Genomic DNA, 25,277 nt, shown 5'->3' on the forward strand with positions numbered 1-25,277 from the left:
CTCTGCTAGATGACGTCACTCATGATCCAACCAACCTGTGAGATGGCTAACCTTGTACAAATGAACACTGATAAGCAGATAATAGAAGGCACCTAAACACTGACTGAATACTATGAACTGTAGACCTTTTTTACAAAAAAGAGATGCGCTGCAGACACAGTGTGCATCAGTCTGCTTGTGCTTATTTACGGGAATATTCCACCTGTGTCTACTTGCCCTTCAAAAACTAGTCAGAACATCAGCTTACCCTCTAATTAGAAAAGACATTTTGCAGCATTTTTTCTTATTTTAGCAAAGACGTGAACTGAAAATGTTGTTTAACAAAACCTGAACTTCTTTTACATTGAAGATCTACATGCAGATCTATTTTATGACAGAATTTAAAAACTAGTGTAATTTATTTCATTGTAAGATGCAACACTTTAATTTCTTTTCTTTTCCAAATCCAGTCTTTCACTCTCACTTTAACCTAAAAAGATTAAATGAACTGAACTTTGAACTCGTCCATGAGAAGAACTAGACACAACACTGCTGACAGCACAGAGCTAACGGCAACGTGAACTTGTTAATGTGCCAAAAGCAGAAGAGCAAACACAACAATGATCGGCCAACAGTTGGTAAACATAGGGAGTTATGCACTGAGTCTCTTCATTTCAGGCAGGAACTAGTCAAGTTTGTTCACAGCAAAAATCAGCAAATGAAAACTGATCCAATTTAATGGTTTTTGTTGTTCAAGTGATGAAAATCTCTACTGTAAATGTAATACTGTTCACCACAAACAATATAACAACAATAAGAAAGTGAATTCTGTCTAATCGTTTAGGGAGATCAGATCCAAAGACCAAAGTATGTGTAGTAGCTCATGAATCAAACTGGACCATCTTCTCGATCAGCTTGTTACTTCCACACTGCCTGTAATGCAATGCTGACAATTATCTCAATACCACCTTTAATAACCTGACGGCTGCTCAGTTATTGAAGAATAATAATCCGTATTACTGTTTCTCCTTATTAATATCACAATAAACTATAACCATCAAACATGAACATTTTTAACTTTTTCCATTTTGTGTCAACTGTCTACATGGACATTATTAATTATAATAATTGTGATTTTCATGGCAGGGAACTTATTCCCTATTCCTGTGACTGCTTTGGGATTGGGGCGGGGCCTACGACAGCACTGCTGCTCATTGAGAAGATTAAAGGCTGTTACACACTCTGCAAGAAGCAAGAACTTTTTTCTTGTTCTCAAGACCACGAGAACAAAAGGACATCATTTTGTTCTTTTGGACATTTTTGGAGACATCTTGTAGGTTGTTCTTGACGCTCCAGCCAAGCAGAAATCAAAATTCAACAGGCTGCACAGCCCAAGCCTGAGGGAGTCAGTTTTGACAAGAAACACAAACAGGATCTGATGAGTTAATCACAGCTACATGCAACAGCATGATCATCTCAGGTCATCAGTTTCAGGATGTTTTGGGAGTTTTGCTTGTAATTGGCTGAAAATGAAAGTGATTCAGTACTCATTGTAGGAGCCATAACTCTAAACGTGTTTCATGTTTGTACTTTGTTGTTGTGTACACACTTAATTGGTGTTTGGGAAGTGGGTGTGGCACTTGAGTCTTAAGTGGTGATAAATAATTGCTGTCACCTGGGCGCTTGGTCGGTTCTTGATGATGTAGAGGTGGGGTGAGCCGGGGAGCATTATTGTTTGTTGACCGCATACGCGTTCGAGAGGAAATAAGAAAGAATGTTAGTCATAGAAATATGGAATATGCATTGTTTTGTACTCACGTAAATAAGGATTACAATGGATTATGTGAAAGTAAGAATAAACAATTGCAAGACATGAGGAACGTAGTGTGCGTCGTCAAGTTCACTCCCCTGTTTAGCCTGCCGCGGCTGAGCAAGTTGGCTTTGGATATCTAGCCGCAATAATTAGTCAACAAACAACTAACATCTAACGTTGGAAAGGATTAAAGTTTATCAAGAAGAGCCCGTAGGATTATTACGAAGTTGGAGTTCTGGGACATCTTTATGGACAAGTTGGCGTTCGCGGAGACGCTATGAGTGGATCGACGTGGTTGGAAGGTCTCAGCCTACGTTCATTAATGGTCAGGTTTGATTCATTCATAGCAGCCCATGGAATTAAGATATGGCTACACAAAACGTGTTTTATATGAAAGCGAGTTAATTTCCCCTGATAGGTTTAGCGGTACAACCGCATTAGGTGGTTGTTTTGTTTTATGGTTTAGTGGTGGAAAAGTGGTTGAAGCTATATGCTTGGGAGCATCGCTGCGGTTCTTGTTTAAGACAGACAGTCTTCTGCAAGGCTGACGGTATATAGATGCATAAATACCCGCCGCTCACCAAATGAAAGGGTGAGTTTAGTAAGCTGTTGGTAGGCAGTTTAGCGGGGAATTAAAGACTTTCATATGTCTGTTGGACTGATGCTGTTTGCCGACCTTGTATATCAGCTGTGTACGTTACTGTGATAAATGGGCTGTATTGATGGGATAAGAGATATGAATTTAGCATGATTTATTCTTGCTTTGTTGGAGAAAAATGGAACCAGGTGAAGGATATGCAAGTTCTGATGTTGGTACAAAGGATGAACAGAAAAGACGAGTAAAACTTACTGTAAAGGCTCTGGGAATGAAAATAGAAAGGCTTCAATCAGATCGCACGACAAAAGTTAACAACATAAAGGCTGTTATAAAGGTGATTAAAGAGCTTATGCAGAATGAAGAAAATGCTTCTAAGATTCAGTCCCATCTTGATGACATGTCTAAGCTGTTTGATGATGCTAACAAGCTTCATGAATCTGTCATTTCTTTGCTTCCCGTGGAAGAACAGGATAAACAGAATGAGTGGTTTTCTAGTTTACAGAAACACAATTCTAAATTTGTTGAAGAAGTCAAGAAATGGCTTTATGATGTAAATAGACAACCTGGACAAAGCTCAGAAGAGAAGAATGTGGAAAATAATAATGTATTAGGATCACAACTAAGTTGTGTGGAAATAGCAGTTCCACAAAATGAGGGAAATGAGTCTGGTGTTTGCCAACGTTCAGAGAGTAGTTCAACAACTGAAGTTAGTGAAGATGATGTTCAACCTAATGACAGTATCTCTAATGTAGAAAGCAGAAGGTCAAAGAAAAGGAGTTCACTGGGAAACAGGTCTGGTGTTTCATCTACTTCATCAGCACGGATTAAAACTGAAGCAGAAATAGCTGCGCTGGTTGTTCGTCAAAAACTTTTAAAGAATAAACATGTGTTGGAAGAGCAAGAAGAACAACTTAGGATAAAAAGAGAGCAGCTTGATGTGGAAATGGAATTAGCAGCATCAATGGCAAAACTGAAGGTTCTCAGATCTGGTCAGAGTTCACGAGTCTCTAGTTCCATACGTGGTAAATCTGATGAACAGAGTTATTTGCATGGAGGTCAGAAGATGGTTCAAACTTTAAATGCTGATGCAGAAACTTTTGTTCCTGTGACTAGTGCACAGTCAATGTTGAGTGTTTCTGCAGGTAATCAACAACAATATCCATCTGAAACAAAAGTTAGTAATACTGTGCCTGCACAACAAACTAATGTGTTTGAACAGCCAAAGCTGCGGATGCAGCAGAGTATGAAATAGGGTACTCAGTTGCATTCTCAGTTGCAGTCGCAGACGGCTTCCTCTGTACCATTAATGCAAAGTAATGACGAGCAGACTAACTTGACATCAGTATTGGCAAAACAAAATGAAATTACTCCTTTGCTAGTTGAGCAGCAGTCTTTGTTCTTGCTTCCAAGAAGAGAGATTCAGATATTTGATGGTGATCCTTTGCAATATCAAACCTTTATGAGAGCATTTGAACATAGCATTGAAGAAAGAACACCAAGTGCTAAAGACTGCTTGTATTTTCTTGAGCAGTACACCAGGGGACAGCCAAGAGAGCTTGTCAGAAGTTGCCATCATATGCCATATGATGATGGATATGCCAAGGCCAAGGCATTGCTTCAGGAACATTTTGGAAATTCATTGAAAGTAGCCCCTGCTTATATGGAGAAGGTTTTGATGTGGCCTATGATAAAATCAGAGGATGTAAAGGCTTTACAGGCATATAGTTTTCTACTGAGGAGTTGCAGTAATGTAATTGATGAAGATGGGTCAATGCATGAGTTGGATATACCAGCTAACATGCAAGGGATTATAAAGAAATTACCATATAAACTTAGAGATAAGTGGAGAAATATTGTCTGTGACTTACAGGAGAAATGTCATAGAAGAGCTACATTTAAGGATATTGTTAAGTTTATTGAAAGGCAAGTCAAAATCGCAAATGACCCAGTTTTTGGAAACATTCAAGATTCTTCAGTACCTGTAAGAAAGGAGGCAAGGAACCCCAAAGGTAGATCTGATTTTAAGGCAAAGGGAAGTAGCTTTGCAACAACTGTCCATGCAGTAGAAAGGAAAGATGAGTCTGGGGTGAAAAAAGTGAAAGATACGCCCCATGGAAAAGTTTGTCTGTTTTGTGGGGCTGGACACATGTTGGATATGTGCTCTTCATTGGGAAAAAGTGCACACATTGCAAAAATGTCCTTTTTGAAAGAAAATGGGGTGTGTTTTGGTTGTTTGTGCATTGGACACAGGAGCAAAGATTGCAGGAAATGTCTTTCTTGTAACATCTGCAATCTGAAGCATCCCACTGTGTTACATATCTACCCTGTGAAAAAGGAATTTGGTGCAGAACAAACTAAAAGGGAAATTGAAACGGTTAATGGCCATGATGTCATTTCTGTACAGTCAAGTGGTCTTACTGGGGCCGGTAAGAATGATTGTACACTTTCTATATTACCAGTGCAGGTAAAATCAAAGAAAGGGCATGAGACACTGGTGACTTATGCTTTCTTAGATCCTGGAAGCTCAGCATCCTTTTGTACGGAAAGTCACTTAAAGAACATCAACATTAAAGAGATAGACTCAGGAGTGGACCTATTGATAGGAATCAATGTTCCTATGGCCTTAGAGCCATGGGAAGTTGTTAGAAGCAAGAATGGAGGTCCATATGCAGTCAAAACCATGCTAGGCTGGACTGTAAATGGTCCTCTAAAGGGCAGTAGTCACTCTACCGGTGTACAGCCAAGTGCCACTGTGAATGTAGCTCAAGCTGATGAGCAGAAAGATTCAGTTATGAGTTTTATCAATCACTTCTCTTCATGGGTTCGTCTGAAAAGAACGATGGGCTGGCTTCTTAGGTTTAGGAGTTTGCTTGTAGATCTTTCTCAAAGCAGAAAGCAACTAAGGTTGTCACTTTCTCAGTCTGACCTAGATAAAGAGCAGCTGGAAAAGAAGCTACAAAAGGAAATGAAAGCTGTTAAAGGTCAAGTTGCAAGAGGTCCTCTTACGATTGAGGAGTTAGACACAGCTGAGACAGCCATCATCTCTTATTGTCAAAGAAAGAGGTATCCGGATGAAGTGAAAGGTTTGCGGAAGGGTGAAGGTGTGAAAAGAAGTAGTCATCTTTTCAAGCTAAATCCTATATGGGAAGACGGTGTTCTGAGAGTGGGAGGAAGGCTGGAAAGAGCATCTATGCCAGATGAAGCTAGACATCCTGTTATACTGGCTAAAGATCTACATGTCTCTGATCTCATTCTCCATTATATACACCAGATTACAGGACATGGAGGACGTAATCATATGCTTTCAATGTTGCGTCAGAGATTTTGGATTCCGGGTGCTAGTGTTGCCATAAGAAAGATATTATCAAAATGTGTTGTCTGTCGCAGGTTGCATGCTGCTCCAGGCCAACAACAAATGGCAGACCTTCCTCAGGACAGGGTTATTCCTGATGAACCTCCATTTTCCAGGGTTGGGGTGGATTGTTTTGGGCCGTTTGAGGTTAGAAGAGGAAGGAGCACAGTGAAGAAATATGGAGTCATTTTTAAGTGCTTGGCTATAAGAGCTGTGCATCTTGAAGTGTTGTCTTCTTTAGACACAGATTCTTTCATTAATGCTTTGAGACGCTTTACTGCTAGACGTGGTCAGGTGATGGAGGTACGCTCAGACAATGGTACAAACTTTGTTGGAGCTGAGCGTGAGCTGAGAGAAGCTGTAGCAAGGTGGAATCATGATCAGATTAATAACATCCTTCTTCAAAAGGGAATCAGATGGAACTTCAATCCGCCCACAGGATCGCATCATGGTGGAGTGTGGGAGAGACTGATAAGATCTGTGCGCAAGGTGCTGAATTCCATTCTGAAAACACAGATTTTTGATGAGGAAGGTCTCCATACGGTGTTGTGTGAGGCGGAGGCTATTATTAATAGTCGCCCCATCACTAAGGCATCCACAGATCCTAATGATTTGGAGGCACTAACTCCAAACCATCTCCTGCTACTTAAGTCTAAGCCACTATTACCACCGGGAGTGTTTCAGAGGGATGACATAGACGCACGACGACGATGGAAGCAAGTCCAGTATATGTCAAATCTGTTTTGGAAGCGCTGGGTGAAGGAGTACTTGCCACAACTACAGGAGCGTCAAAAGTGGCAGGTTACCAGAAGAAACTTTGTTCCTGGGGACATCGTTGTCATTGTGGATGACTCTGCACCTCGAAATTCATGGATGGTTGGAAAAGTGGTTCAGGTGATTCATGATAAAAGAGGACTTGTGCGACAGGTTCGTATTAAGACTAAGACTACCTGCCTGGATAGACCAATCACGAAGGTGTGCCTTCTTCAGGAAGCAGAAGAGCCATGAGTTCATACACTGACTGTAAAAGAATGTTGAGACTTCACTGATGTGGACATTTTCTGAATGGACTTGATTGTAACCTTTCCTGGTTTATTGGTTGGTTTACATGGTTAACGTATGTGGAAATGTATGTAACATGAAATGTTGCTTTGTCAATAAGTTTGTCTCCTACATTTCATTGGTGATGTAATTAATCTTTAGACTAATTAGGGGCCGGAATGTAGGAGCCATAACTCTAAACGTGTTTCATGTTTGTACTTTGTTGTTGTGTACACACTTAATTGGTGTTTGGGAAGTGGGTGTGGCACTTGAGTCTTAAGTGGTGATAAATAATTGCTGTCACCTGGGCGCTTGGTCGGTTCTTGATGATGTAGAGGTGGGGTGAGCCGGGGAGCATTATTGTTTGTTGACCGCATACGCGTTCGAGAGGAAATAAGAAAGAATGTTAGTCATAGAAATATGGAATATGCATTGTTTTGTACTCACGTAAATAAGGATTACAATGGATTATGTGAAAGTATGAATAAACAATTGCAAGACATGAGGAACGTAGTGCGCGTCGTCAAGTTCACTTCCCTGTTTAGCCTGCCGCAGCTGAGCAAGTTGGCTTTGGATATCTAGCCGCAATACTTATCAGGGTAACAATGACGTGGTTCAGTAACAGTTGGATGTTGTTTTTTGAGTAAAATGGACATGGGCCTACGAAGAGATTTGTATCGTTTCTGTGATAAAATAAAACTAATCCATCTAGTAGAAAATGAAGCAGTCAGTAATTTTACTGGTTGTTTTTGTTCTTCTGGATCAGGATGTTTTCCAAGATCAGGTGAGATCGGACCCACTCAGGGCGATGTGGCTATAGATGATCATTTTGTGCCCAAACAGAGCCGGATGGCAGCATCCCGATAATGAGCAGCTGTCTTTGTGCTGTAAATAAAATTCATGGTGAGAAAAGTTGTTTCGAGTCTCTTCTAAACCAACCATGGTGGGGTCTCCCTGCACTGGTGCCCCTACCAGTCATTTTGTACTCTTGTGTCCAACATGTTCATATTTTATATTAAAACAGCAGCAACTAGAAGGTTGGACAAGGAAACGCCTCACTTAATGCAGGATTACAGGGTCGACTGAGATGCTGTGAGCCAACACGTTTGACAATATAGTGTGTAAAAAACATTTTAAAAAGCAACAGGTCTCATTCACCAATAACTGCTTACAGTTTTTCTTAAATTTGTTTTCTATGAAAATCTTTGTCAGATTTATGAATGTGTTCATAGACCACAAATTTGATCGTATCTTTCCTCGTAGACTGGTGAAAGCCAATCTTTCCTTAGCTGAAAGGACAGAGACGAGGCTTATAGTACAAACCAAGATAAGGATTTAAGCCGGGATGTGTTGATCATCCTGGATAAACTCATCTGTGATCCAGTTCCACAAAAGCTGGATAGTGGAAAGTGTCATATGTTTTGACCATGGAGATTTATTCTGCGGAGCTAGCCTGCATCGATTATCACAGTCACCATGGAAACCAATATTTATTCCACTGTTTCATTTATTACACATCATGTTCAGCTTGACCCTCTGTCATTTAAACACTTAGGCCTCTTTCCGTTGTTACGGTCCTCGTCTGTGGAACGGCCTGCCAGAGGACCTCAGGGCTGCAGAGATTGTTGATGTTTTTAAAAAGAGGCTTAAGACCTACCTTTTTAGCTTAGCTTTTAACTAAATTTTATTTGATCTTAAGCTTTTAAATTTTATATCTTATTTTATTTTAATGTCATTTTACTCAACTGTATTTATTTTATTTATCTGTTTATTTATTTATTTACTTACTCTTAGCTTATTGTTTCTTAAGGTTATTTAATATTTGTTTTTACTCCAGTGTTTTCCTCATGGGGCTCCTCCATGCCAGGGGTTCTGCCTGCTCAGTCTGGTGTTGTTGCTGCGGTGATCGCCCGCGTCTGGGTGGCTGGGGCCCTATACTGCAGCTTGATGGCTGTGTGTGGACCCCGGTCTGCCCTGATCGGGTGGTTGTCGTGATGGTGGCCTCTGTAGGACATGGGTGGACTGGCTCCTGGTGTGGATGGATCCCCATGATATTGTTTCCTCACAGCAGCAACATCAAGGCAGATGGTTATCACTTTTAGTGTTTAATACAACTTTTAGTACAGAGAAAGAAGTCAAAGAGTTGTGTGCCGAATATGGGTTGGGGGTTGTTCGGGGGGGTTGTATCTGCTTTGTGTGTATATATGCATGTTCCTGCGTGCAACTGTAATTTCTTTTTAATTTGTTTTATTTTTTTTTTTGTTTTTTTTTTCTCCTGTTATGTAGTTTCTTTTTGTTTTAATATGGATGAATTGGTTTTTCATGTAAAGCACTTTGTGTTGCCCCAGCATGAAAAGTGCTTTATAAATAAAGTTTGATTGATTGATATTAATAATTGCAATAATTTTAGATCTATTTGAGATGATTTTGCTGTCATTAGATGATTAGCATTTTTCCACAGAATCTATGGACCATACTCACATTTTGTCACTGATCACGTGGCTTGCATGTCAACGATGTTAGGTGGCAAAAAGATAAACAAAGCAGGCTTAATGCTATGGGGTTCAGGTCTACAGCCAGTTTTTCCCTTATAAAACAGTAACGGTACATCCCTGTTGTGCCTCTGGATGGTCCAGTCCTCACTGAATCGGGTTCAGTGTCTTACCAAAGACAACGTTCCAGCTCTGTTCCTCCTGAGCTACAGCCACCCACCCAGAGTTATGGGGGGGCAGGAAGACTAAATAAGGGCAAACGATGATGAACCAACAACAGAGATTTCAACTACAAAAAAAAGACAAGGTCATAAAGTAACAGCTAATAAAGATTATTTCGTGACACATCTCTCCGTACGTGGCAGGTGATGATGACCAGAAGGAGGCCATGCAGAAAAGGTTTGGGAACCACAAGGTTAGTTCGTCCACTAGCTTTAAGTTGTTGGTCAGAGTTCCTGGTTCTTTTTATTGTTAATTACTTTTTCATGAGCTAAAATTATTAACTACAAACAATTACTGAAAGAACACTAAATGTAAAGCGGCATGGTGGTATAAAAGGGTCAAGTTCATATTACAACTGAAGAAAGACTCAAGATTTACTCTGTTGTGCATAAATCCAAATTCCATCATAGAATCCAGGAAAACATAGATACAAAGATTTATTCAAACATTTGCAAACATATTTGGAAATACCATGCCACCTTTATTAATTAAGGACTTTAAAACATCTACAGCTGAAACAATGAACGCTTCTAATGTGTGGAGCAAGTAAAAGGCTTAAATCTGAAAAGTTTCTGTGTGTCAACAGCTCTATTTGCTTCATAACTTGGAATAATATGCTGGCTGATAGATTTTGTACATGAGGAAGATTTAATCAGAATACCAACTCATGCCCATTGTCTCCCCAGAATCTGATAACTCAGCTATGACTGTCTCTCTCATAAACTGCTTTTTCATTACAGTCTTTCACAAAATAAAAGCAATACTTCTGAAACTTCTAAAAATACAGTTGCAATTTGCAGGTGTTTCCACTGAATGGTGTTTAGCACATTAACCGTTATTCCTGTACAATTCTTTGTAAAACTCAGCATTTCGCTGTTGTTTCCTATCAAGGATGATATCAAGGATATTTTTTCTCTTTAATTATTTGTAAAAACTTTTCCTTCTCCTCCTCTGTCCATACATACGGCACCATCTTTACTTAAAATAAACTGCTCACATGACCCATACGTCACATCCTGTGAATGAAGTGTAAATGCAATAAAAGTTTCCATTAAACTTTTGGGATTATATTTCTATATCAACACGTCTGAAAAACCACCTCACGAGAGAGTAAAAACTTTTTAATGACATCCGAGAGCTTTTTTTAAATGTAGGTGTTTCCATCATCAGCTTTTTATTACAATATTTAGGTTTTGTACAACTCTAGGGGTAATTGAAACACAGCTACGGGTTCACTTTCCTGCTCATGTCTGTTTAACTCGGCCCGACCACTGACTTCAGGATCTTTTCCAGGTATCTGTTCCCGTCTGCTTCTACCTGAACTCTGTTCAATAACTCATCATTTCCTTTTTCCTTCAGAGCACTCACAAACCTTTCAAATATAGCAAGCAGTGGAAAAGCTTACTCTATCACGCTCTCATTAGGCTTTGGATAGCGAATGAAAAAGCTGCCAATATGTAAACCAAAGACCCGGCCATAAGCGTCAAACACTGGGGAACCAGAGGAACCGCGATACATGAAAGTGTTTTTGGTCACATAAATATCTGCCTTTGGGTCATTTTTGATCTGTTAATTGATTGTGTAGATGGTGAAAATATAATCCTTGTAACTCTCTAAATTCAGATTCACAGCTTGGTCACGTTCCTCTTTCCTACTAAAACATGTGGGATCCATCTTTTTAACTCCTCCTGCTGGGTGCCGCGACATAAATGCTGCCTTTTTACACCTACTCACAACTTGCCCTGAGTGGGAAGCCTGGATCTGATCCATTGATCTTCCAGGTGGAAGAGAACTTCCTCCTGAGCTACCATAGATATCTGCAATAAAGGTTAGATGTTTTATGGCCAAGCTTTGAACATCTTCACCAGCGGCCATCTTGCCACAGGTTTGCTCTCTCGTGGGATCTGTGGTATGTTAGGGAAGGTGAGTGATCTGTACAAACATAAATACTCTTATTTCGCTGAAATTTTGACAGATTTACAAATGGTTTGGTTTCTTACAAAAGTTAATAATGTGGCTATAATTCTGGATACTTGATCATGTTCAAATTGCAGCTTTTGTCATTAAAAAATTACTTAAACGTGCAGCATAGTTGTGTTCTCCTTTAGAAGGCACAGTAAGGCTCATCAGAGCAACAGAGCGGCTCTTTCGCCAGGCATCAGCAACTTCCAGACAATCACAGCCCATCAGACTGCTGGAGGTCCTGTACATTGTACGGAAGAGGATCGGGTTGGAGGATGTGTTTTTGCTCAAGGAACACATCAGCTGGTATACACGGTATGACACAGACCAGGGGTAGGCAAATTAATGAGTCATTGTACAGAAATTGATTGACTGTTAGATCCATTTAATTTGATGCAGGTGTGTTGAAGCAGGGATACATGACAAACCTGCTGAGTCGCGGCTCTCTAGGACCAAACTTGCCTAGCCCTGACATAGACAGTCACCACCATATGCTGACATTAGTTGTGTCCCTGGTTTTTAAGGTAGGGCTGCACCACATTGTCAAGGTGACTCCAATTAGCTAACAGAGAAACAACATGCACCAGAAGCTCAACAAAACAGTCCTGTTCAAAGGATTTTAGTCAAGCCATGTTTTTTTAGGTTATTTGTGTGTCTCTGAATTTCAATTATTACATGTTTAAACTAAACATGTAATAATTCAGTATATATGTCTATATATATATATATATATCGTATAATCATGTTGTCATTCTGTACGCTGAGTTTTAGTAGCCTAAATATTGATTTAACGTAAATACCTTGTGCATGTGTATTCATTGAACCTATCAGTTTATTTTCATATGAAAGTCCATGGTTTAAGCTCTGTTATGGAATATTTAGTTTTAGGTTCATTGCTGCATCTCTGGCTTTTATAATGAAACAAACCTTTTGAAAATCACTATAATATTGAGCAAGTTATGGTTATTTATAAATGCACCATTTAAAAAATGTTATGAGTGCCCGAGTTTACTGTGGTAAGATGGCCAACAGCACGGATGAGACATCTAGCCTTTATTGTAAATATCTATGCGAGTTACAGCCGACCGAAGGACCGTTCTACCTGGGGCATCCCAAAAAGAAAAAAAGAGGGGGGGGCCCATGTTTGACATGGTATGCACTTGTAATACTGACAAATATTACAAGCAATGACAAATGTACAGTCGCAACAATGCTTAGCTCCTGAAGACCCGGAAGTTCAGCCACACACAAATCTTAGGTTTTAGCAGGATAAGGTTTATTGCAGAAAAAGGGGATGTGATCATGGAAAAGAGGATGAGTCCAACAGACGCATTGCACCAGAATCTGCAAAAGCTCAGAATCAAAAAATAAGTCCAATATCCAAAAAGACGTAGTCATGGGCAGGCAAGGGTCATACACAGAGGAGTGAAGCAGACTACTTATCCAGAGAGAGCAGAGATCACAAAAAGTCCAGGCAGGGTTCAATATCCAGGTTGACACTTGGCAGGAAACATCCGACATGGGTTAGACAAGAGAAATCCAGGAAACAGGCAGAAACGAATACCAGGGGTCTGAAAACAAGAAGAAAAACTCTGGATCTGAACAAGGTCAATAAGTTGACCATCTGGCAGGGAAGTGGAGAATGGAGAGTGTTTAAGTAGGGTGGGGAGCAGGTGAGGAGAGTGAGCAATCAGGGCAGGTGGAACATGACAAGTTTCACTTATTTAGTCAGTTTTCCTTTTCTACTGGCTGGTTTTGAGTTATAAATAGCTGTTTTATAGCTTTTTCTGCTTTAAGCAGCTTCGCTAACCCCAACACTTGTAATTTACCACCATTTGTTTGTTCCTCATCACTGCTTGTGACAATAAATTCTAATAGCTTCCATTTAACAACCTGTCCACACTTTTCTTTGTTACGCCTCACATCGCCTAGCAGAGTCTGGATGTAACACACTGATTGTCGTGCCATCTACAACATACTCAAGTTTAAGTACATCACCTTAATTGCAGTGACCCATTATTTCATTACAGGTTTTTAGGCTGTAACATTCATTACAGGCATCATTACAAGTTCATCAGTGTCCAGGTAATACAGTTTACCTTTGACCTTCATGTCACATGTACCATCAAGGAGAATCATCTTGTTATTGTTCTTCTTAAGTTGAACTTTGCTCTCTTTGCAGCCTCCAACCTTCACATTCTGGATCTTTTATTTCATCAGATGCACTCACTAATGCACAACAAGCATCTGAAAAGGATGGTGGATGTTTTTGACCATTGCAGCTGGCAATGTACAAACCATAGAAGTATGTGAAGAGAGAGAATTTATTTCCTGGTGTACTACTTCCATCTTTAGCCACGACACCGCAAAGATGTTTGTCCTGACACATTCATTGGACCAGACCGCATGTTGCTGTCCAAGTTCAGGAGTAATTAATCACATAAATCTGTTTTTATGTTCAGTTCAGTTTATTTACCATTTGCAGTATATATATAAAATAAAAACACATTGGAAAACTGTTGCCTTTGACAAACATTTGCAAGGACATTGCCACATACGTAAACTCTCTCATACACACTTTCAATTTATCTCCATTACAAATGTTTTCATCTTCACATCATTCATCTAATGCAGAAAACAAATATCAGAGTATGTAGAGCTACAATCAGCTTAGATGTTCATATCCAGAATGCTGCTTTCTCCTCTTTATTCAGAAATGAGACATGCTGACAAAAGCACTAACATACGAGTGATCTTTTAAATCATTTAAAAATGAAACATGTTTAATCATAAGTGAATAATACTAAACTCTACACATGCAAAAAGATTAAAGTAAAATCTATCGAGCATCTGTGACAGATCACAGGCAGAACAACCTTTTAATCCATTTAAAATTGTTATTAATATCGGTCATAATGTCATATAGGCAAAGTTTTACAAAAATAATGCATTACTTCTTTTAATGTCTTTAAACACACTTGTAGTTACAACAAATATTTGAAAACAGATTATTCAGTTAAAGCTACCAAAACATTAGTTATCAAAGGAAAAGAAGTAAAGAAAAATTATCTTCTTGCAAAAGCAGGAAGTGGTTAAATAGAAACATAGTGCTCCACGATGGACAGCATCTAACATGTATAAAGAGCTGGAAAATGTCATCATAAACAACAGGTCAGAAGGTGACTGCAAACAGTCTTTTAACAGCAATGAATGAAAACAAGATCTGTTCCTAAAGAAAAAAAATTATTTTGGTTTCAACATCCCTACAAAATGTTCATTATGGAACTTAAAGGACAGTTTTCCCATCAACCTTTGTTCCATCAGCATTTAGCAGCAGTTTCAAATGACACAACTGGGACTAAATTATGTCTAAAGCAAACTGGAGATGTTCAAACACCATGGCAACCGTAGCTGCACAGCTATAAAGAACTGTCAGCTTAAAACATGTAAAGATGCATCAGGGATTTTAATGTGGATCATAAAAATAGTGGGACCTGAAACTGAACCTTGTGGGACACCTTTAGTTATATTTAAATGACTGAGCGAGAGACCACTGAACTGCACACACTGATTATGACCTGACCGTTGCTGAGAAAGCAGCCTACAGTATGGTCTAACAGGTAGGTAAAGGGGAGTTTTAAATGCCTTCGTGATGTCATGGTATTTAAAATTGTAACTGAGAATCTAGAATTTGGAGTTTTTAATGGAAAGTACAACATGAACTGAGGCAGGAAAACTCTCAGTTCTTGTTAAATGATTCTTTAAGGCTTGCCTTTGCTTGTTTGATTGTGATATCTTTCCAAGAACTTGGAATATCAGCCGGCTTTCCATGAAATGCATCTGCAAACTTTTCGTTGTACTTTGTAAACACATATTTCCAATAGTCTGATGCCTGGAAGCTCCCATCTGGACGGATGTCCCAGTCTGGGAAAATTTCCCTGTAACGCTTGTAAGGATGCCATTGGTTGTTAGTTTCATTGCAGTAAAACGGAACGTCACTGATCACAGCTGAGGTGCATATGTCAGTAACAAGTTTTTCTGATCCATCATACCTGCCATTACCCAGACCCCTCTGCCGATGCAGTGAAGCAAAATGTTCATTATGGGCGTTTCCTCCTGCTTCACAAGGAGCTCCACAGAAAGGACACTGCTTCCCACAACCAATCAGTCTTTTAAACATCTCATCCTGGGGCTTCACGTGGAGATTCTCCAGTATCATTTCAAATGTTGTCTTTTTAAAATTCTCCCTAAGACTGTTTTCCATGTCCTTCACAGACTGTGTGAGCATGTGAGCAAACTGTTCCTGGTCTGCTTGGTTCAGGATCATAAATGCACTACGAGCATCCTGGGAAATTGCCAGCTTATCATGAAGCTCTTTGCACATATCTTTAACAAACATCTGCAGGTCGCTGCTGTTTCTTCTTTTAGCCTCGTTTATAGCATTGTTGATGTTACTGATGATTGTTTTAAGACGTCTGTCTCCAAACTCAAACTTTGACTTTGCATCTGGGAAATACTGAAACATTTGACAAAGTATCCATGTTTTCACATAATCCTCATATGATATAATGTAGTATAAATACTTGCTGAAGTCATCCTTGGAAAGCAAATCCAGTAAAATTGTATACTGGAAGGACATCCGTGTACTGAACTGCTCCTTTGTCAACATTTCATCAGTGATGTCGTTACCCAGGTAACGGTTGACATAGGCTTCAACAGCAGGCTTCAGGTATTTTTCTGTGAATTCTTTAGCCTTCTTCTGGCACTGGTCTCGTTTGTGGAACACATCTTTGAAATCTGTACGAAACTTTTCCTTGTCTTTCATCAGACATCTGTAGGGATCGTGTTCATGTACGAAGTCTTCGTGCATTTTCTGAAAGTCTCTGGCAGCAAATCCACAGATGTGCTGCTTTAGAGAAACCTCAAAATCAATGTCTGTGGTCACATCCTTGTTCTGTTGCAGCCTTTCATCAATGATATGAAGGATGTCCTGGATGTAAGTATCATGGTAATTGCTTTTCTGTTGTATTTTCTCAGCTACAAACAGCCTGCAGGCAGATATGATGCTGTCAGCCATTTTCTGTACACACTTTACATGGTCTTCAATGTTGAACAATTTGCTCACTGTGTGTTTGCCTCTGTTAAACCATCCATCAGCTGTGTATTTGAAGGGTCCTGACCCACAAGCTTTCAGATTTTTTTCATTCAGCAGTTCACATGCACGGCTCCCCTTGTGTGACAGATTATTTCTCAGAGAGTAGGACACACTGTTGTAGATATCTTTGGGCTCGTGTTCAGAGAAAGACAGTTTATTCAGTATTTCTCTCCACATCTTGTCAAATTCTTGGTCCAGCTCTGCATCTGTCATCTGCACATTTTTCTGTCGACATTTAGCAATTAACTCAAACGCTGCTTTTTCTACTTCTTTAGATTGATTTTCCTTGATCTTATCAAGTTCATTCATTCCCCGTCTGATGTCAGCTGCTGTCAAAAGCTGGTTGTTTACAGACCTTTCCATTTCTCGTCGAAGGCTCTTTGCGCTGTTTGAGAATTCTTCTCTGTATCCTTCAACCAGATGATCATGGCCCTCTGTTTGTTTGAAGTATTCCTTCAGATTTTCAAGGAGCTTCGTCTCCCATTTAGACAGCACTGACAGGGCTTCACTTTTCAGTATGGTAAGAAATCCTGTTATGTCGGTTCTTTCAGATTCATCATCAAGGCCAAAATTAGAAATTCTTGTTTCTGCTTTGGTTACCCAGGTGAACATTTCTTTTCTGAACTCTCGCTCCCATTTGTTGAACTCTGTGCAGAGTCTCATGTACGCTTCAGCTACAAGGCTGTTTCTGAAGCTGAAGATGAAGTTTTCATGTTTCACTGCATTCCACATACTGGTCATCCACTTTCTAAAGTCCAAGATGGCTTGAGCCGATGCTTCATTCTTTCCAAGTAGCTGGATGATTGTCTTCTTCAGCTCATAGACAGCCTCGCTGTATCCGGCATTAACTGGTGCCATTGGTGGGTTTCCATTCCAGAGTCCAGGAACGTAGCAGTTCCCAGTGTCAGCATTGTAAACCATCACATCAGTGAAGCTTTTGTTCTCCTCTTTCTTTTCCATTCTGGCTGCTGCCTGAGTCATCTCATTCAACTGTTGCAAGAGCAGTTTCCTGTCTCGCAGGTTCTTATCGTGGGCTGAAACGTCTGAAACATTCTGGTGAACAAACTGACATCTAGGCTTTTTGCCCACCTCCTTCATCCTGAGGAAAGCATGCACCACTATCTGCAGGATGTCCTTCATTTCTGTTGAATTCTCCATTGCGATATTAATAATGGTGAGATCGCTCAGCCCCACAACAAGTGTTGCAAGCTCATTGTCATGTTCATAGCTGTTGTCCAGCTGTGCAAGCTCTGGGGACTTCAAGCCCTCAGTGTCCAGGATTACCATAAAGTCACAGTTGAAGACTTTTTTAACGTCTTCATTGACTTTGATGAGCAGCATGAAGGCACCTCGAGTGCATCGACCACTGCTGACTGCAAACTGAACTCCAAACATGGTGTTAAGGAGGGTGGACTTTCCTGTGCTCTGAACTCCAAGCACCGTGACTACTATTATCTTGTTCTTTGGAGACGCCAAGTCATTGAGCTTAGTGAGAACATCACTCACCCATCTAAGAGGTATGTTGGAGGCATCTCCGTCTACAAGCTCAAGAGGAAAACCATCAAGCAACATCTGTGCACACAGCTCAGGCAGATGCTGCAACTGTTTTCGTGATAGGTCTCCCTCTGGGAGGGAAACCGAAGCTTCATAGAGCTGACCCATTTCACGGAAGAAGTGTTCAGTCCCCAGAGAGCTGTTAGAAAGTTGGATGTCAATTTTTTTGATCTCATCTTTGTTCACAGAAGTGTTGCATTTTTCTTTGTACAACTCCCTGAGTCCAGACAGTTTAGTACGAGACACGTTATCGAGGTTCATTCGCATCCATTTCAGGAAATAACACCTCTCTGTTCCTGGGCTGGATATGGCATCGATGAAGTAAGTCATAGCTGGCGACATGTCATAAGAGTTCTGCTCTTTCCTCATTTCTTTTTTCTTTCTCTGAAGCTCACTCTTGTACTGCTCTATGTTTTCAGACCCAGCTTTTCGAAGTCGAAATTCTTCCTTCTCTAAGCAAGTCAGTTCCTTCCAGATTGTTCCTTGCAATGGAAGCTGATTTTCTTTGTATTTGTGGATGTCTTGAATCTCTCTGGTGATGGCATCTGCTTTTTGCTTTCCAGCCTGGCACTCTGAAGAGTCTTCATCAACCAATATACCCAGGTTGTGGGCAATGCCAACCATCTGCTCTACTGACATCTTCATCTTTGACTTCTCAACTACATCACTGACTGTTTTCTCCAAATCTTGAACAAAGTCTGCATCATTTTTCTCCTTGGTTCTTAGAATGATGTTGGTTTTAGTCAAGCCCAAGCTGGGCGCTAGAGTTTTTATAGCCTTTAAACTCTTTTCGCTCTTGCTCAAGGGGCTGCCTACCAAAAAGATCTTTGCTTTGAGGTTTGCATTTATTAGCAGCTTACACTTATCATCCAAATGATCAAAGAACACAAAAACTGCCTCTGATGTCTGACACAAAAAGGAGAACTGTGTTTCAAATGAAGTAATGTCCCCATGAAGGTTGGCTACAGCGACTGGGTTGACAAAAATGTCCATGTTCTTGTTTCCACAGGGAAGGTACCAGGTAATTTCAGTCAATCCATTGGATATCTTTCTTGGACTGTCTCCACACTTCATGTTGCGATGGACAAAGGTGTCATGGTACTGCTGAGAACTGCTCAGAAGCTTATTGAGGATCTCTGACTTGGACATGGAGCAGTCACCCAGTCTCACGAAAGAGACCATTGGAAGTTGAGAATGAACAATTCTTTCCTCTATGAAGCCTTTGGATTGTAAAAGATGTTGAGGTCTGTACTTTTTAACAATATCTCTCATTGCCCACAGCATGAGTGTGCACTGTGTTGTGTCACAGTTGGGAAGCAGCAGAGGCACAGAGAACTGGCACATTGACATTTTTAGTGCCATTTCTTGTTGTACAAAACCATCCGAACAGAGAAAGAGAGCTGTGATTAAGTCAAGAGGGTTTATACTCTCACCAGTTTCCACATTGTTAAACAGATCATCAAAATCTAACTCTGTAGTCTCTGATGTTTGGTCACGGTACAAGTCACAGTCTGATGTGCATTTTACATTTCTAGATGTCACATTAGCCATCGTCAGTTTCTTTAGAAAATACCAAGGAAGGTCAGATTTACACTTGAGCAGATCATCGCTGATGGCCTTCGTATCAATCTCAAGTATCTTGCTGAGTGGCAGCTTATCCTTGTAGTACTGCTCCAACCCCAGATCCTCCAGGATGGTCTCCATGTTTGTCTCTGCAAAATAAAAAATGCTGGTATTACTTTGTAAATAAGCAACTTTTGATGGACCAATGAGTCTATTTTAAACTTTATTATCTTTGTTTTTACTATGTTTTACTATATTTCAACTTACTGTTGTGAGGACATGTTTTATTCTGCATTGTCACAGGAGTTTTACAGAAATCTTGCTCTGGTGGACTTGCCATGGCTGTGTCTTGCATCATTTCTGTCTCGATGCAGTCCATCGTGACGTAGCTTTTGATATCACCAACATGTGTCCAAATGCAGAGACATTAACTTGGTGCTAAAAATTCTATTCTTGTTGTCTTCACTCTTCTCTCGGTTTGCCTGTTAACACCTCAGGATGCCTCCGGGCAAGCAGGCAAATGTGGTCGGGCAGAGGGAAATCTGGGTGTCCCTGCTTAGGCAGCTGCCCACGAGACCTGAACCCGGAAAAGCAGTAGAAAATGGATGGCTGGTTTGTCTTCACGAGGACAAGGAGCTGTGAATATAACAATAATAAATATCAACAATACAGTAGACACACGCTGAAGTGTCAACAGACAACACACAGATCAGCACATCATCATCTATGTGGTTCACCTGGTCATGTCAGTTACAATCGGTTGTGTGTCAGTCCAACTAATCTGTGTACGAGGGGCCGTCTCTGCCCCAGAAGATAAATGTAAACAATAACCAATGCTTGAGACACAGAATGATAGAGATTCAGCACCCTTGGTCTCTCTGAGTCCAGCGCTGCATTGCTTCATCTGTTACCTGGAGTTAGAATAAATTTCTACTGAGGTTAAAAAGATCCTCTTAGGTTTTTCTGTTCTTGGGCTTCCAATAAAAGAATCAGGTTTACAAAACCAAAGATCACCCTCAAACAGAAGCTGAGGGTTATTGCACGAAACCAGAATAAAGAAATCCAGGATAATTAAGCAAGCCCAGCTTGACCTAGCTTGCGCGGCCTATCCTGGCTTAATTGGTTGCACGTTTACTGAGCCAGGATGAGAAGGTGCGGCTAGGTTAAGCCAGGTGAAGATAGCTGGGATAAGTGCGTGTGCACGGCATACTGAAGCAGACCTCGCGATCGCTCACAGAATCACCGATGGGGAAATGGATAAAAGTCGCGCGTCCTACGTCACGGCCGCTGAACTACAGCTCCTGACGGAGTTCTCTGACGAACTTAAGGATATTATAAGGAAAAAAGGCAATACCAATGCCATAAGTAAAGAACGCGAGAGAGCCTGGCAGACAATAGCCGACCGGCTCAATGCGTAAGAAGTCAAAAAGTGTACAATTAATAAACAGTGCTCCACTGGAACTGTCATAATTAGGCTACAATTAAAGGAGTTACTTTTCAAATCCACTAACTGTTGTATACCTTAAGAGTGACAAGCAGGTGCATGTTACTCAGGAAATGTAGAGTATGATTAGGTGCAAACAATTATCCACAATGTGTCATTTTAATCTATTTTCCTCATGTAACGTTTTTATCTATTTTATCTTTCTGTCCTTCATAAAGGACAAACCTGTCTGGCCATAAAAGGACCTGGCAGCAAGAAAAAATTAAATATAAGAACATTTTGCAGGCTGGTAAGTGACTCCAAAGTAGATAACCGTGAACAAATGAGGTGAATAGATGAGGTGTCTGCTGACATGTTCAATGTCTGTATGATTGTAGCAGTTAAAAAAAGGCCTATAAACTGGCACAGGGGGCGGCCCACCAAGCCAGGATGTGACTCCAGCAGAGGAATTGGCACTCCATTTAAATAAAGGGAGGCCAGTGATGGAGGGGATCCAGGGAGGGACAATAACTGACTCTGTCCCAGCCACAGAAACTGTCCGCTTCATACAAGGTACATCACATACTGCAATTCTACTGCACATGGAACACAATCAAATATAATATAGTGTCTGACTTTGGATTTCCTTGCAGTGTCTGGGAACACAATTACACTTTTGGAGCCACCAGAAGATGATCCGGTTAGTACAGTGTCTCGAAATCACAGGCTTGGTATGTTCTGTGAAATCTTAATCCAAGTTCTCTCTCTGCATGTATACGGCAGGAGGAAGCACATCTGCAGCTGCAGAATGCACGTCTGCAGATGAGGAGACTGTGTCAGTGGAGTCCAGAAGGCCATTATGAAGAGGCAACAGGTGAAGGGGAGTTGGACCTCCTTACTACGAGTAGTATAAATTTGTCCTCTGTGGAGGACATTTGTAAACCTGAATACCTCCATCCCCCTGCACGCTATTAAACCCACTCATTTTGTTCTCTAAAAAGGACATCCAGGGCTTTTGAATGGTACCACATTTATAGGGGTGGGGCTTTGGGAACATCCTGTTTTTCCTCAAGGAAAATGGCATTCATTACCACAATCACATTTCATAAGAAGAGGAAAAGTAAGTGCACAACTGCTTTTTGTGCAAATGTAGTCCTGAAGTATTATTGTAATATTTATTTATGACATCTCTTCAGAACACATTAAACCATTTTCTAAATGAATATAACAACATTTTACCACAACATTTAAGAGTTTGAGAATTGTCTTCTGTAGTGGACATTTGTAGCCATTTCCTGAATTTTCTGTATTTTTCAATTAAGAAGAACGAGTTTCATTGTCAGAGTTTTCTCATTACCATTCAAACAGTCGGGGGAATAAAAGAAAAATATTGATTAAACCATTTTTTTCTGGTAGTCAGGAGGATATATTCTACATTGCCCCCGTCACGGATTTCTTTGAATACACCTTTGTAACCTCATCCGCTGTCTTTTGTAATCTCAATTAATGCAATAAAACACATATGTATAAAACCTCTGACAGCAATTTGACGAGCAGTCTTCATTAGCATAGCAATATAACACTTGGCCTGAGTAATAATACTGCAACTCGAATCCATATAAAAAGGCTGTTGCAATTACGAACAGATTTCGATTAAATGTACAGTGACTGTATATGTAATATTTTAATACCGGATGATTAAAATGACGCGCCATACTTAGGAAAACCATGGACATGCTGTAAAACACATTAATTCCTCACAGAATTGACGTTGGACATGCAGGTGACTCGCTAGGATTTTTCTTAGCCTTAGCAGTTAGCCTGGTCTGGAGCAGGTTAGCTGCAGCGGATAAATCACCACAGTAACTTGTCCGGGATTAGTTTGAGCTGCTTTCATGCAACCGACTTAGGGCTAAATTCAACCAGGATAACCAACATATCCCGGCTTAATCGCTTATCTTGGTTTCGTGCAATACCCCTCTGGTTCACCAAAGGACAAAACACCCAAACACAAGCTGAATGGTGCCTTGATAAACACATGGCACATCACAGGTGAGCAAGTCTGCAGGTTTAAGGTTAAGATTCAGAGGTCCAACTGCATCTCAAATACACTTTAAAGAGGAGCGTTATGTCCACATCTTCAAGAGAGAAGACAGATGGTGCGAGAGAGATGTCAAGGAAGCTATCGATGTGTAAAATCCTTCTTTGAATGGAGGAAATGGGCTCAGGTACAGTATCACCTTCATACATTTATTTAGTCTTTTTACATCTGCATATATAAAAAAAAACTACATTGCTTCCATCTTTTTAACATCTTGCATCCAAAAGACGTAAAGAATGTAATAATGTGAATGGAAAAAACAACACAAAAACAAAAATCCCCACAATGTCATACAGTAGCAGGAAGTCAAAGTATAAACAAAATAAAACCTACACATGAAGATGACTTTGCAGGCTTATTAGTGCTCACATTACCAGCTAATACTATAAGCATAAGTACCACCATGTTCAATAAAAAACTAATGTTTAAAAAAAAAAAAAAAACAGATGTTACATCACTGTGCACATACATACTCCGTAAAACATCCAATAATGGAATGGTAAACATAGACATGTTTTTTTTTTGTTTGTTTGTTTATTTTTTGTTTGTTTGTTTGTAATATCATATATCAGAAGTGTTTGTGGACACGTCAGATCAGGAGTCAATCCAATTCAGATTCCCACCCAATTTCCAGTTGGTTTAATAGGATGTTCTGGTTGACATTTAGATTTCCAGCCTACATTGAACACCACACTCACTCCTGACAAAAACAGATTTATTTAAACATGTAAGAAAAAACACAAAAAATAGTCATCACATATAAGAAAAAATGTATCAGTACTTTTAGCTTTTGTTCTATATTGTCCATAAACTGAACCAATAAGACAACAGCATTTGCTTATGTCGTCTCATCAATGGCTTCCATGTTAAAATAAAAATATGTTCTTGATCTTTACTTACTTTTAAAAAAAAAATTAAAAAATGTCTGAGCTCAGGAAAAAGTGAAATTACAATGTTGGGGCTCTTAGATTTGTTCTTACCGCTCCCTGGGAGCAGTGGGACATCCAGCAGAAACAGCATCCAACAATCTGGAGAATCCACTTGCAACGATCACATCCCACCAAGCAGAACGGCTCTACGGAGTCATCCAGTGAAGATCGTCGTACAGAAATTTGTCCAGTGGAACCAGGTGCCCAAGGAAAACAATAAATAAATAAAACAGCCTACACATAAGGGTGCAGGAGAGTTAACTTCTGTGGTTTTCCATTTCACTGGTTCAGTAGTTCAGTAGCGGCCATCTTGCTACAGGTTTGCTCTCTCGTGGAATCTGTGGTATCTGAGGGAAGGTGAGTGATCTGTACAAACATAAATGCTTTTATTTCGCTGACGGATTTACAAATGGTTTGGTTTCTTACAAAAGTTATTATCGTAGCTATGACTGTGGATACTTGAACATGTTGAAGTTGCAGCTTTTGTCTTTGAAAAATGACTTAAAAGTGCAGCATAGTTGTATTCTCCATCAGAAGGCACAGCAAGGCTCATCAGAGTAGCAGAACGACTCATTTGCCAGGCATCTGCACGTTCCAGACAATCACAGCCCTTCAGACTGCTGGAGGTCCTGTACATTGTACGGAACCAGTGACGTGCGGTCAGGGGAGGCAGGTGAGGCAGTGCCTCAAACAATAAATGTTAATATTTTCCACTGATCTGTGTTAAAAATGCATTTTCAGTATGACTAACATGTTTTTAACAGTTTATCAGGTAAAAATTGCCAAATTTGAGCATTTCCCAATCAAATCCAGTGCAGAAACCCCGGTGGAGGCACGGGCAAGCTGTGTCTCAGCTCTGACTGTAACATCCAATACAAACTGGGTTGCTTGACACGTTTTTTGTTCCTGAGCATATCGCCAATATGAACTTTACAGAAATATCTGTTATACACCATGACTCTCTACAGTCTGTGTAATGTCTTTAATGTATTTGTGAGAGAAATATTCCCGTTTATCGTACAATAAAGTGCAGAGAAAAGTCAGCAGGTGAGGCAAACAGTACTCTGCCTCACCTCAAGGGGGCGCACTTAGT

At 40.2% G+C, this 25,277-nt stretch overlaps 1 protein-coding gene across 1 annotated transcript; it reads right to left on the minus strand.

Annotated features, from left to right (window-relative positions):
• Positions 1-13,886: 13,886 nt before the first annotated feature.
• LOC121639414 (up-regulator of cell proliferation-like) lies at positions 13,887-20,148 on the minus strand. The gene is made up of 2 exons (XM_041984625.1): positions 19,999-20,148; positions 13,887-19,880 (listed from the first exon to the last, which is right to left on the minus strand). The coding sequence occupies exons 1-2, from the start codon at positions 20,108-20,110 to the stop codon at positions 15,199-15,201; spliced, it is 4,794 nt and encodes a 1,597-aa protein (XP_041840559.1). The 5' UTR covers positions 20,111-20,148; the 3' UTR covers positions 13,887-15,198.
• Between the last annotated feature and the right edge of the window lie 5,129 nt (positions 20,149-25,277).

The sequence above is a fragment of the Melanotaenia boesemani genome, chromosome 5 (assembly GCF_017639745.1).
Source record: "Melanotaenia boesemani isolate fMelBoe1 chromosome 5, fMelBoe1.pri, whole genome shotgun sequence".
NCBI classification, from domain to species: Eukaryota; Metazoa; Chordata; class Actinopteri; order Atheriniformes; family Melanotaeniidae; genus Melanotaenia; species Melanotaenia boesemani.

Bases quoted from the DNA above. Each gene is read 5' to 3' on its own strand.
- LOC121639414 (XM_041984625.1), bottom strand. From the start codon at position 20,110: ATGGACTGCATCGAGACAGAAATGATGCAAGACACAGCCATGGCAAGT. The intron at 19,881-19,998 runs GTAAGTTGAAAT...TTTATTTTGCAG, and splicing joins TAAAACATGTCCTCACAACA to AGACAAACATGGAGACCATC.